Source organism: Bos taurus, chromosome 26 (genome assembly GCF_002263795.3).
Source record: "Bos taurus isolate L1 Dominette 01449 registration number 42190680 breed Hereford chromosome 26, ARS-UCD2.0, whole genome shotgun sequence".
NCBI lineage: Eukaryota > Metazoa > Chordata > Mammalia > Artiodactyla > Bovidae > Bos > Bos taurus.
Window position 1 is genome coordinate 33,190,166 of NC_037353.1, and position 14,132 is coordinate 33,204,297.

Genomic DNA, 14,132 nt, shown 5'->3' on the forward strand with positions numbered 1-14,132 from the left:
AATCCTACTATTCTAGTATTATTTGTATTTATGACAGTTGCATTTTTATGATTTTATCTGTCCCTATTTCCACTCCAAAACACTTCAGTAAAGTGTTATCCTATTAATCTCTGTGCATGGGTCTCAAGCCAGGAAAATAGGTTTTACCACATACATGCATTTGTGTGCATGTGAGAGAGACAGAGAGAGTGGGGGTAGGATGGAATGTCAGCTCCTCATCACTTGCTTTTCACAGCATTAACGATCAATTCAAATATATTAAATTTCCCACCTCACCTGATTCATTTGTTAAGCATAACAACTTTCCTTGCCATTGTGGCAAGTGGGGAAAGGGGTCAGTAAGATGGGCATTTTACCATTCTACAAGAGAATTGGCCTCTTGTTTTTTGAGAACAAAAATAGACTGAAGTCAAAGGTTTGACAAAAAGAACACTTCTAGGATGTTTTTTACTCTGCATAATTTGTGAACAACAGAAAGCCATTCCAGTAAAGACCATGAGACCACAGCATATTCCTCTGTAACAGCTGGGATTGCTATATGGGAACAGTGTCCAGGAAATGTGGAGACTGTCTCTTTTCCCACTCTTGCCCAAATAATTACAAAGGCCTTTCTCGGGCACTGACATTTTAAATGTATATTAAAGTATTAAAGTGCTTTATCACCCACATTGTAATGCATTTGGAAGACACTTTCATTTAATTAAAATTTTTTGACTGCAAAGATCACTGACATAAGAGTTCGGAAACTTGGTTCATGGTTGCAGCCCTGTCAGTCATTAGCAGTGGGACCTGGATGATCACTCTCGAACTCCTCACCCTTGTTTGCTCATCTGTGCAATTAATTACTCTCAAGGCTCAATTTCTTCTAAAACTCTGGACTCCTGTTATGAGAAATTTATAGAAGACAACTGTGTTTTCAAGCTCAGTGGCTCCTATGGACACAAATTTCCTGAGCACCTGCATACGTAATCCATTGCCTCTTAAAATGCTGCGTACACTGAGAGGTATAACAAATGACCTCCACTTGAAAGAAATTTGGGCTTCCTGGTGGTTTAGACAGTAAAGAATCCACCTTCAATGTGGGAGACCCAGGTTCGATACCTGAGTTGGGAAGATAGCCTGGAGAAGGGCATGGCAACCAACTCCAGTCTTGCCTGGAGAATTCCATGGATAGAGGAGCCTGGTAGGCCACAGTCCATGGGATCACAAAGAGCCGGACACAACTGAGCAACTAACGCTAAAAGAAGTTTACAGTCTCACAGGGAAGGAAGAACATTCAAATAAGGAATCACCGGCAGATCCTATAGCAGCAAAGCAGGAACATAAATGAGGGGAAAGGGTCAGGAAGGTAGGTGGCAGCCTCCATATGACCTGGTTCTTACGATGAACCTGTGCTTATCATGTGGAAATGGGGACTCAGTATTGCTCTATATTCCAAATTTCAAAAGAAGCTCGAGGTCCAATTTTTTATATGAAATACACTTGTTTAAAAAAATTGTGTTGTTGTTTTTGTTGCAGACCAGTTCAGAAATGCTTAAAATAGTGTTTCACAAAAGCAAAACATGTTTGCCAGCCACATAGATCCCGCGGTTCTCCCAATAGTGACTTCTGAATAAGCAGATAATTATCAATAGAATGTTATACATTCAGTGATAGAAATGTGTATAGCTCACAGAAGAATACAGAGAGTGATTAACTCTACCCATAATGATTTCAGAAAGGCTTTCTAATTACTTTCTAGTCACTTGTCAATAGTTTACAGCCCTTTTTGTTTTTTTTAAGAATGATCCATTCATTCACCCCAGAGATCTGGACGCTGCTGACCCTGGCTCCCTTGTCTGTTAAGTAAATACATGTTTGGTAAATTCCCCAAGTGAGCCTTTGGAATGTGTTTTGACAGTTTTGCCCATTCAGATTTTCTGCTGCTTCATCTCCTGGCTTTAACATTCTTTATTGAATTGTGAAAATGGGATGTCCTTCCTGCTGCTCTGGTCTTATTTCATAGAATAGAACAGATTCATTCTCATTTCTGAATGGAGCTGTAATTAACATGGTTCCTTTTGTTTAACAACCTCAATTTACATAGTACCTGCTCATTCCAGAGCATCATTATTGGAGGCACAGCTTCATTGACTGATGTCTGAGGGCTCTGGGAATAGCATTTGCTAATTATCTGCAGCAAACCAGGTAACTAAGGGGAGGTTCTGCTATGACTTTGATGAAAGTAGTGCTGATGTTTTTTTTAAATTGCTTAATGATAGATTTGATCATCCTAAAACAAAATAGAATACATACTTATCTGCCAAGTAGGTAATGTTAAGTCATCATTGCTGAAAGAAAGAAGGAAAGAAAAGAATGAAAGAAACCTGGGGCCCTGTACATTCTTTTGCTATGTTCGCTACTAAGAATGCATAAGTTTACTTTTAGGTTATATAAATATTTAAGTATTTCTGTAGTAATATCATCATCAAAGTGCTTGTAAATATTTTATAGTACAGTAAATGCAGGTGTCCTCAGAGGCCAAGTAGGCTACTGCATGAACCAGTGCTGTGGTAGACTTGGGCATTCTGAATATATGATAACGACTTAAAATCAGTTCAATTTGAATTATTTGTTATTTTTTCAACATTGTCTTGGGGGGAGGGGGGAGGAGGGTAGAATACTTTTGTGGGTCTGAGTTGTCCCTTGCTCTCTAGTTTACTAAAATGCTCCACAGAGAAAAAGAGGCATTAAGATTTTTTAGTCATTGAGTCCTAATATTTTAAAGCTAGAAGGGGCACTAAAGATTATCTATTCCAAGACTGTCATTTGACATTTAAGGAAACTGAGGCCTAGAGAAGGGAAGTGTTTTACCTAAATCAAACTACAGATAAGTATGTCTGTATTTCTTTTGAGTGGATCGTAAAGACAGGGGAATTTGGAGATCCTTCCAAGATGTTATTTCTGTACTCTGTAAAACAGTGACATTAGCCACTTGTGGTTAGTGAGCCTTTGAAATGTGACTGGTTCTACCAACAAACTGAATTTTAAATTTTTTATAAGTTTAATTAATTTAAAAAGCCCTATGTGGCCCTCAAGTACCATATTGGACAGAGAAGCTCTAGAATTACAATTTTCATCCCTGACTTATCACAGTCTACCTTGAATAAATATTCTACTACTTCTCATAAAATTTAAAAGACTGTCAACCATATACTTCTATTTACTTCCTCTCCATCTTTTGTGCTATGGTTTTCTTATATTTTACTTCTGTATATGTTGTTATTATTTTGCTTTACATGTGTCTAAATTTTGTGGACGCAAATTTCCATCTAATATCATCTCCCTTCAGCCTGAAGAATTTCCTTTACATTTCTTGTAACTAAATTTTGCTCGATAATACTCTCATTTTTCAATGTGTAAAACTATCATTATTTTACTTTTATGTTTCAGATACTTTTCACTAGATACGGAGTGCCAGGATGACTTTGTATCCCCCTAGCTCTTGGGGATATTGTTCCACTGTCCTCTTGTTTGTTTCTGATGAAAACTCAGTCCTCCTTCTTCTTAATGCTTTCCAGCAGGTTTGGACTTGACTCTCAGAGGGCAAGCACTGCAAGAATATGTGGGAATAAGAGGTTTCACTTTGCTAACCAGCCCCTTCTCCACTGCCTCTTTCATGGCAAGATTTGGAGATTGGGTGAGAATTATCAAACCAGGCAATTTGCTTTTGTGTTTAGAACTCTTCCAGATCCCATTTTGTTCTGCAAGCCTACATTTTTCACAGGACGTTTGACTGATTTCCCTTTATTCCTGAAAAGCCTCCCAGAGGGAGGCCTGAACTCAGACCAGGTACTCACAGTAGGTGTGAACGTTGCCACAACCCTTTGCTCACAAATGAGATGCTTCTTTCTCTCTAGAATTCATCACAACTTCCTCATATATACCAGGTATCTCCCAGAAAGAACGATAATTATTTTGTCTGGATTTTTCTTATTTCTCTGAGAATGAATATTTGTTATCTTTCTACTTCTGAATTGGAAGCAGTTCTTTATATGCCTTGAATTGTGAAATAATGAAAGATGGTAAAAGACGTGCCTTTTCCACATCCCCACCTATCCAGGGATCAAGAATTCAAGAAACTCTTCATGTCTGAGTAACATCGATACTGAGGATAACCCATTCAGGGCATGATGCCAGAGTCAGTGTCCAGGCAGATATGCTAAATGCCAAAGGATGGTTCATCCAGTCACTCTGTGAGCAGCTCCCTCCTGAGAAAGCTGTATGTCGGCTACTTTGCTCTCCCAAAGCAATACGTTTTTGCTTTTATTAAACTCAGTAGCTAGAATTTATTGAGCCATGTCCAAAATTCAGTACTCCAAATTGTTAGGAAAATATTACTTTGTGTTTTGCATCTGTCAGGTTGGCATTCTGCAATATACATAAGAAAGCACATGCTTCAAAAATAGCTCTTTTAGGGCCTTCTTTGGTTCCAGTGCAGAGGGTGCCGGTTCGACCCCTGGTCACCGAGCTAATATCCCACATGCCTCATGGCCAAAAAACCAAACATAAACAGAAGCAATGTTGTAACAAACTCAATAAAGACTTTTAAATGGTCCACATTAAAAAAAATTTTTTTTTAATATATAGCTCTTTTAAGTCTTTCTATTCACTCCACACTCCACAGAAGTCCCCATATACAAAGAGCAGCTGGATAGTTGTGAATGCCTTTTACCTGTTACTAAAATTACTAATGAAGTTTCTGAGTGCCAGAAAATCATTTTATCTTCTGATGTCCAGTTAAGTCCAAGAAGACTTAACTGGCTGTCTTCAAATTTTAAGTACTTTTTTGGAAAGTAAAAGTGAAAGTGAAAGTCACTCAGTCATGTCCGACTCTTTGCGACCCCATGGACTATACGGTCCATGGAATTTTCCAGGTCAGATTACTGGAGTGGGCAGCCTTTCCCTTCTCCAGGGGATCTTCCCAACCCAGGGCTCAAACCCAAGTCTCCTGCGTTGCAGGCTGATTCTTTACCAGCCGAGCCACAGGGAAAGCCCAAGAATACTGAAGTGGGTAGCCTATCCCTTCTCCAGGGGATCTTCCCGACCCAGGGGTTGAACTGGGGTCTCCTGCATTGCAGGCGAATTCTTTACCAACTGAGCTATGAGGGAAGCTTTGTTGGAAACCATATCCTTAATAAAGTTTGTAAAAAGAAAGTTATATATAAGTATAGAAAGGAATGATTATTTTATGCTTTATATACTTTATAGCATAATGGCTAACATCTTTTTTTAATATTTTGTATTTATCAAATAGAACATTTTTGGTGAATTATATTGAATACTGTAATTATATATATTCCATGTTCATATTATAACGTGATGTGAACTTCCGTCAGTCCTGCCTTCTGAAAATATTTCATCTCCAAAATACAAATGCAATACATTTTAAAAATTAAGTTCACTCACATGTCATGATTGTTCAGGTGACATTATTATTTTATGAATGAAGGGAAGTGATTCAGTGGTACAAGCTCCTCAGAATAAGTCTTGCCTTTTGTGATGCCAGTCCAGTCCTTCAGGAAATATTTTGCCAGATTTATAGTTCTCTGGTTCTTCTCCATTCCTTTATGGGGCAACAGAGTGTTGAATAACTATTATATTATCCCCCATCCCCTGTAAAATATATTGAAACAGAGAGGAAATGTTAGCCAAAACCTATTTTGTAGTTTGTGACCCAGTAAAAAAGGCCATAGATCAAGGATATGATGATTCATTCTGGGTAATTTTGAAAACAAAAGCTCACTTTATAAGTTTGAATGCTATCCTCCCACAGTGATTTCCAACCCCCTTGTGAAAAGGACAGAAGAAGTTCAGGAAGAAACTTTTCTCTCCAGGAATTCATTCATCATGTTCATACTGACATGCAGAGTTCCAGCATGTATTGATAGCATCAGTTTTTATTTTCTTTTATGCTTCCCATTGTTTCTTAATCTCCAGAACATCCTCACAGTCAATAAGTACAGTACTCATAAAATTTATGATTTCTGAAGTTATTTCAATAATGGCAGTATGGCAGTTCCCATTCTAAAGGTACTGTACTGCAAAAGTTTAAAGATCTGAAAGCTCTAGACTCAGTATGTCACATCTGCATTGATTTATAGTCTTTCTTGTATTTCTTATTGATATTTTATGTGAGTGCTTTTTTTTTAAGTTATTCAAGAAAAGTAAATCTAACAATGTTATTTTTTTTAGTGAAGTAATCCCTCAATGTCTATTTTTTGCAAGCAGAGTCTATTTTTAAAATAATTCCCTCTTAATTTGTTATTTTATTTTGATTGAGGTAGCAGAACAGATAAGTATGCATAACTTACTTTGCTTGAACTTTTTTTTTTCATTGTACAAGTGTCAGCATTTCTAATATATTTGGCCTAGAATTTTCTTTAGTGGATCATTCAAATGGAAGGTTGTTGCTGTTCAGACACCAAGTCGTGTCTGACTCTTTGCCACCCCATGAACTGCAGCACACCAGACTCCCCTGTCCTTCACTATCTCCTGGAGTTTGCTCAGATTCATGTCCACTGAGTCAGTGATACCATCTAACCATCTTATTCTCTGCCACCTCCTTCTCCTTTTGCCTTCAATCTTTCCCAACATCAGGGCCTTTTCCATTGTATTGCCAGAGTACTGGAGATTCAGCTTCAGCATCAGTCCTTCCAATGAATATTCATGGTTGATTTCCTTTAGGATTGACTGGTTTAGAAGAAATTAAAGAATTCTGTTTCTAACAAATGCATGGTATTTGCCTGTTAAGACCAGAACATATACACTTTTGCCAATATCTCATCTTTTGTCAGATGGGGTTAGTACTTTGGATAGTGACATATTTCCCAGGAAGCAAAGAGATTGAGGGAATGACTTGAACATCTCAAGAGACCGGAGTTCTTCACCTCTTGTTCCATTGATTCCTTCAGTAGCAGACTGTAGATCCATTCAGAAGAGTTTTTCCTGCAGTGAACCTGATAGAAACATGGATCTGTCACCTGCATTCCAGTGCTGCCTTCTCCAGTGCCACACAGGATATGCTTTGAGAGCAGGAATAAACCCCAAAACCTTTCATGTATTCCATTTTTCATTTTATCCTCACATTGCTTTATTCCTTCCCGTGAATTTTTGCTGGAAACATTATCCTAATGATGAGACACACAAGTAATAAATTATTTCATATTTGTTTGAGATTATATACCATAAATCCCCCCCCCTCCGTTTGTTTTTGACCACACCACACAGAATGCAGGATCTTGGTTCCCCCACCAGGGACCAAACAATGGCAGTGCAGATTCTTTACCACTGGATTGCCAGGGAAGTCCTAATACCATCCTCTTGAACGAGAGAATATTATATAAATAGTATTTTGCTGAACTAATTATAGTATTGATGGTGTTCATAGATACTAGAGATTTTTAAGTTAAAAGTATATTAAAATTGTTATATTATGTTGATTAAAGAAATTCAATGTAATAATACAAAATAGTATGACAAAATTGAATATTATAGTCATTTTGCAAAAAAGAAAAATGCAACTCATAGTTGTTTCCTACTTCTCCATTTTTGGTGTCATCTTCCACTTTTATGATGTCTCCACTGGGACCATATATCCAATTTTACCTTAAGGATACATTGTGTGGCATCAGTAATAAAAAGCTATTATCAATCTGAGAGGAGATATACTAGAAATTTAGTAACCTGTGAAGAATTTTCAGTTTTGTATAGGTGTCAAAAATATAATTGAGGTTATTGTATTTAAGCAGTTCTTATTATTTGAGCTGTCTATCATGAAAGGAATATGCAGTCCTTTTTTTGATGTGCCGTGAAATATGAACTCTAATGTGACATTTGTCCTTTAACTGCTAAACCATCACTATTAGCACAGGAATTCATGAGTTGAAGGGCTTGATCTTGGTTACTGGTCACATCCCAGCGTCTATACCCAGCACGGAGTGTATTGAGTGCATTGATTTTCATGTACTATACAATTACATACATTTGTGTGGTACACTATAAATTTCAAAAGATTTTTGATTATCTCATTTGACTCTTAACAACAATTTTCTGAAAAAAAAAAGGAGAGATTTTTTTTTTCCCGATGAATAAAATTGCAGTTCAAGTGGATTATGGAAGACCTAGTTTTTAGGAGGATGTCGGAGTCATAATAGTTCATTGTTTTTCATTTGTTTTTACAGAAACCGCTCACTGAGCTTTATTTTGTGTGTGTGTTTAATTTTTATTGGAGTTGCTTAACAATGTTATGTTAGTTTCTACTGTACAGCAAAGTGAATCAGATATATATATATATATATATATACCCCCTCTCTTTTTTAGATTTCCTTCCCATTTGGGTCACCACAGAGCACTGAGTAGGGTTCCCTGAGCTGTACAGTAGGTTTTTGTCATTGGTTTTTTATATAACTAATCCTGAGCATTCAATAAATTCTTCACCTGTTATCCTTTTGGTACTTCAGAAGGTTTTTTTCATTTATAGCCAAAGTCATCTTTCCTAACTCAGATTTTCTTGTCCATAGAACAAATTGGCCAGGAGATGTTGGAAAACCTCAGTCACGACAGAGAAAAGATACAGAGAGCACGTGAAAGGGTAAGTAGAAATGGGATAATCTTTTCACACATTCAGTAAAAGAAAAAAACATAAGCCAAAAAAATATGTAAAAGGTCTTGGGCAGATGCATAGACTATAGCAATTACATTGATGAAAGATCCCCTGGAGAAGGGACTGGCAGCCCACTCCAGTATTCTTGCCTGGAGAATTCCATGGACAGAGGAGCTTAGCAGGCTTTGGTCCATGGAGTTGCAAAGAGTCAGATACCACTGAGCCACTTTCACTTTCAAGCACGTGTAGAAAATGGCGACGGTGAAGGAGGGTGTAGAGCCTGGGGTAGGGGGTGGGGAAGTGTGTGATGCAGAAAGATTAAGCTGACTGTATGCCTCCATAGCAGAATTCCCCCAGGTAGATATTTTATTTAGTGCTGTAGCTAAGAAGAGGCTTCCCTGATGGCTCAGCTAGTAAAGAATCCTCCTGCAATGCAGAAGACACAGGAGACTCCGGTTTAATTCCTAGGTGGGTAAGATCCCCTGGAGGGAGAAAATGGCAACTCATTCCAGTATTCTTGCCTGAAAAATTCCATGGGCAGAGGAGCCTGACTAGGGCTACAGTCCAAAGAGTCACAAAGAGTTGGACACGACTGAGCGTCTAAGCACACATGCACATAGCTAAGAAGATCATCGATGGAGATTTTGGAGTATGTCAGCAGGTCTTTCAGAGTGAAAGTAAACATATGAATCTCATCTTCCCTCAGCTCGTTTTGTTTCAGTTTTTATTCCCTAGGACTGTGTGCATTCTTAAGGTAGAGATATTGATTTATGACCAGATATCTATTAAACTTTGTCAGCCTGTGAGACATTTGCTTTTATATCCAGTTCAAGTATCCAGTTTAAATCTCCTGGGATTATCTATTACATGTAATTTTCTAAATCCAAGAATTTTTTGAGATTGTGTAGGCATCAAAAATGTATTTTACAGTATGTAACCTTTTTTTAATGAATTGGATTTTCCATCATGAAAGAAAACCATTGCCTGCTAGTGCACTTTAAAAATAATCTAATTGCCTTAAGTTTCATTTTATTCTGTGTTAATGCTGCTTTTCTCCTCCTAGCTTCGGGAAACAGATGCTAACTTGGGGAAGAGCTCCAGGGTTCTCACAGGGATGTTGCGAAGGTAAGAGTCAGGTAGGGTCTTCCTTTCTCTCTCTTCCTTTTTTTACAGTGTATTTTTCATCTCGTTGCAACCAGGCATTTTCCAGACATGCAAGCTTCTGCTCTTAGTACCTGTGTCAAGACCCTTTTGAAATGACAGAGCACTGGTATTAACTCTTGTTTGGACAGGGACACACACTCTGAGTAACTGGGATTAGAAGATTTGAGCTCGGGGGATTACCTCAAGCTATGGAAAAAATTAGGGTTGGACATGAAGTATTTTCTCATAGCCTGAGGAAGACGCCATGGCAGCAACAGACTGATTTTATTTTCTATTTTGATAGCCTTCTTGCTGTTAATGGAATGATAGCCTTTGGTTTCAGGAGCATACTTAGTATTAGCTTTGCCCTCTGTTGCCTTATTTAGATTTCTTTTTAAAGCAACCCTGTTTGGGGAAACATTGCTATTTTATGTATACTTGAAAATGATTTTTGAAGCCTGAAGAATATCAGAATAATCTGAATTTACTCATGTGCAAGCAAACAAATGTTTATGTTTTATATGTGTAACGAGCCCTTGACTGATAGAAGATACTTGGGAGAGTATGTGAAAATGAATGAATGAATGTGGGTAACAATCTAGATTCTATATTTCTGGAAGGGAGTGAGAAATGTTTTCATTGTTCTGAAAATTGGAGTCACTTTTGATTTAGGTGTATTCAGCATGAAATTATTACATTCAAAATCTACCAAATAAGAGTATCTTCTAGCATAATCTTCAGTTTGGAACTGTGGATAAAAATGTAAATGCGGAATGTTGAGAATCACCTTGGAATAGCTGACTTGGAATTTTAAAGAAGAGAATCTTGTTTATCACTGATGCTTTAGTGGCAGCTATTTGAATTTAAGTAAGGTTTTCTCTAATCGCATGTCCATAGATAATATGTTGTGTCCAAGCATACTGCTAAAAGTATGTTTGCTGAGTGTGAGATTAATTGCATAAGAATCAACCAAAGATATGTCCGCTTAGTCTTCTATTGGCCAGTGTGGTCAATGTAATTTCTCTGTCAGGCTGATCAGGAGCAAGGTAAGTTCCTGGAGCACTTCTAACCCACATTAACACAACTCCACACACCCGTCCTTTTCCTCCACCCACAGTCTCAATTCACCATAAACCACCAAATTCTCTGATTGAAGGTGATACGTAAACGACCTAGAAAAATGCAAAATCCACAGAGAAGTGGTGATTGAAAGGAATGCTTCAATGCCTATAAACAATAAAAAAGGGAAAAATTCTCTATTGCTTCCCTGGGAGGGCCCCTGCGATGTGAGCTGTAATGAATATTCTGCATATGTCTCCATTTTGTCAAATCTCATTAAAGAGTCCTCCCGCTTTATGTCAATTGAGCTGTCCAGAAATCATTCATCATTTTTATTGTAAAAAAAAAATCATGTGGTTATTTCAATAATATCATATTAATGTTAAAGTTCAGCTGTCATTTAATGGTATGGCTTAATCAGATGTAGCATTTAGGAAAACTAGTTTATCCGGGCTCTACATAGCTTTCAGGTTGGCAGATTCAAATCAGGATTTATGGGTTTCTAAACCAATGTATTTCTATCCACGTTTCTGCTTGATGTACCTCACCCTTTTGTGCAGGACACTGCAGACAGTTATTTCAACAAATAAGGCATCTCCTCATATTATGTTTGAATAAATTTGCAAGTCATTTAGAGAGGGTGAAGCACAAACAACTTCTGTAACCTTTGACTGGGCTTTCTTTAGAAAAATCATACTAACAGGGTTACTTCATAAGCCCACAGAAGAAAATTACTCTGCTGAAATCTACTTGGGGTTCTCTTTGTACACAAACTCAGTCAATCACTGACTCATCTCCTTTTGGACTCTGTCTAGAGTGTGAACAGAAATAAAAATCCCCAGATGGACATCACCTTGCTATGTCTGAGCCAAGGAAACTCTAAAGTCCACCTGTGCACATTGGTGACTGTGGTTTTCACCAAGCACACCTGGGATCCTGTTATCAGCCAAGGCATGCAGTTGCTTTTAGTCAATGCTGTAACCTAACTGGAGCTTCCCAGTTGGCTCAATAGTAAAGAACCTGCCTGCCAGTGCAGGAGACGTAGGAGACATGGGTTCGAACCATGGGTCAGGAAGATCCCCTGGAGCAGGAAATGGCAACCAGCTCCAGTATTCTTGCCTGGAAAATCCCATGGACAGAGGAGCTTGATGGGCCACAGTCCATGAGGTTGCAAAGAATCGGACAGGACTGAGCAACTGAGCACGCACACACAAACTGAGTCCTCAGGAACTAAATGCAGATGCTAGTTTTGGTTTAGTTTCTAATTACTCTCCCCCTTGATATACAATTTATATAATTTGGACTTGGGAAAGGGAAAAATATTTACCAACTTCTTCATTGTTTTTTATTATTTCCCTGGAAAAGCAGTCTCTAGAGAAGTGGGACGAGAATATATGTTTCTAATAGGAAATCTTCTGTTGACTTCTCTGATTTTGCTTTTCTGCTGTATCCCTCCTATTCAAATGGCATTTCCTAGCCCTGGTGAGGTCTTATTTCAGAAAGAGAAGTCACAGTCTCTTACCAAAACTACACAGCTGCATTGTGTGTCCACAGTTGCTTCTGATTTAAGAAGAGTTACAATATTGAACAATGTGCTCATCTTATGTATAAATGTATACCAGAAATGAAGGTCATTGTCCAGGGCAGGGGTTTACCTGCATATAACATTCTACAGTATACCAGACCGCCAACTCAATGCTCAAAAGTCTGAGCAGACTCTGGGAGATCCTGAAGGGACAGGGAAGCCTGGCGTGCCGCAGTCCATGGGGTTGTGAAGAGTCGGACAGACTGAGCAACTGAACAACAAAAATACCAAACCAAGGAGTTTTTTATCTAAAAGCAAGATTGCTGATTGTTTTTAATTTTTTTTAAGTTTGTTTTTTGTCAGATGAACAGAAATGGCATATCATGGTTCCTCATTTGAGTCACTTTGCTAATATTGATTAGTCTATTGGTGAGGACAGGTGAAACCACTGTTTAATCAATGCCAAAGTTTGTATATAAATCCACCTCATTTTCTGTAAGAGTGATCAAAGGTAGATAGGGAAATAAAAATGAGTAAGTGGCAGTGACTACCATTTAATCTTTTATTAACTTCAAATGAGGTTTAAAAAAAATACATCTCCTCCCTCTCTCATACCCTCCCTTCCTTCCCTCTTCCTTTCTTTTTTTCTCTTTATTTACTTCTTCACTAAATATTTCATGCCTGAATACAAGGACTTGGGGCTCCTCAAATGAAACCAGTTTGATCCTTGCCTTCAGAGTACTTCAGTTAAGTAGAGAATATGTGCATATAAAGAGATGTAAGAATTCATAAAATTGACTGATTCTCAAGGAAGCTATGGAAGATTCTGTAACTTAATTAATTCTTACTGGTTATTAAAGAAAGTGCAAGGAAAACAAATAACCAATAGAAAATATGTTTTAAATAGCTATACCACAATAAGTTTGAAAAAATAAACAGAAGTTGACTCATGGAATCATAACATAGATTTTGAAAGAAACTTAAGTATGTAGAAAACATTGAGAAGTGGAAAAGCAACTGATTCAACCTAAATAATAAATATTCTTCATGTAACTATGCTATATCACCAAAAGAAAGAAAGCAAAAGGGAAAAAATGGTCCACTCAAAATTGTATTAGTAAAACTTGATATCACAATGCAGATATAACTGATTTCCTGGAAAGTAATTTTTCTTCTGTCTTGACATGAGATGAAGAGCTACCTGGGGACAAACTGTTCATTTCCTGACTCCGTAGACAGAGCTTTAAATAACGTGGTGTTCAGATAATAATGAAAATGGCCATGAAACAAATGACCATTCATGCAGTGACAGGGGTCAAAAAAAAGTGAATTTTTCGTTGACTTCCACAAAATTAGACTATCATAATTGGCTGTCTGAAAGTGTGTCAAGGAACACTGAGAGGCTTAAATGTTCTCCATATATTTGCATGTGTGTGCATGTTTGTTATATATGTTTTCCTAGATATTTGACTGGAAGGTCTTATTAGATCAAATAGTACCAGCAGCCAGTGAAAATGAAAATAGACATTTTCAAGATTTTCAGCCAGAAAACAAAGCACATCATGATTCTGTTTTTTTTGCCTCTGAATAGTGAATAATTTATCAGTAATTGTATGTTTATTTCTAAAACTATCTACAGGATTCATTAGAAATGTTTAAGAGTTGTAATTTGAGTTAGGAAGATATATTTTAAGTTTATGTTGGCGCATTGACTGCATATACCTGGGGTTGCAAAGAGTCGAACATGACTGAGCCACTAAG

General features: G+C 37.5%; 1 protein-coding gene across 17 annotated transcripts in view; it reads left to right on the plus strand.

The window, feature by feature from the left end:
- Window positions 1-14,132, plus strand: part of VTI1A (vesicle transport through interaction with t-SNAREs 1A) — a 382,358-nt gene that overhangs the window by 213,130 nt on the left and 155,096 nt on the right. For 12 of the 17 annotated variants that reach the window (NR_197970.1, XR_815724.4, XM_010820050.4 and 9 more), the window contains 2 exons: window positions 8,562-8,632; window positions 9,708-9,769. Coding sequence is in view for 15 of the 17 variants with exons in the window: in XM_010820050.4 (XP_010818352.2) it covers window positions 8,562-8,632; window positions 9,708-9,769 (133 nt within the window). In the remaining 2 variants the exon portion in view is untranslated. Of the gene's footprint in view, window positions 1-8,561; window positions 8,633-9,707; window positions 13,437-14,132 lie in introns of those variants that run through there. The other 5 variants (XM_059881957.1, XM_015460738.3, NM_001434781.1 and 2 more) reach the window with 2 other exon arrangements.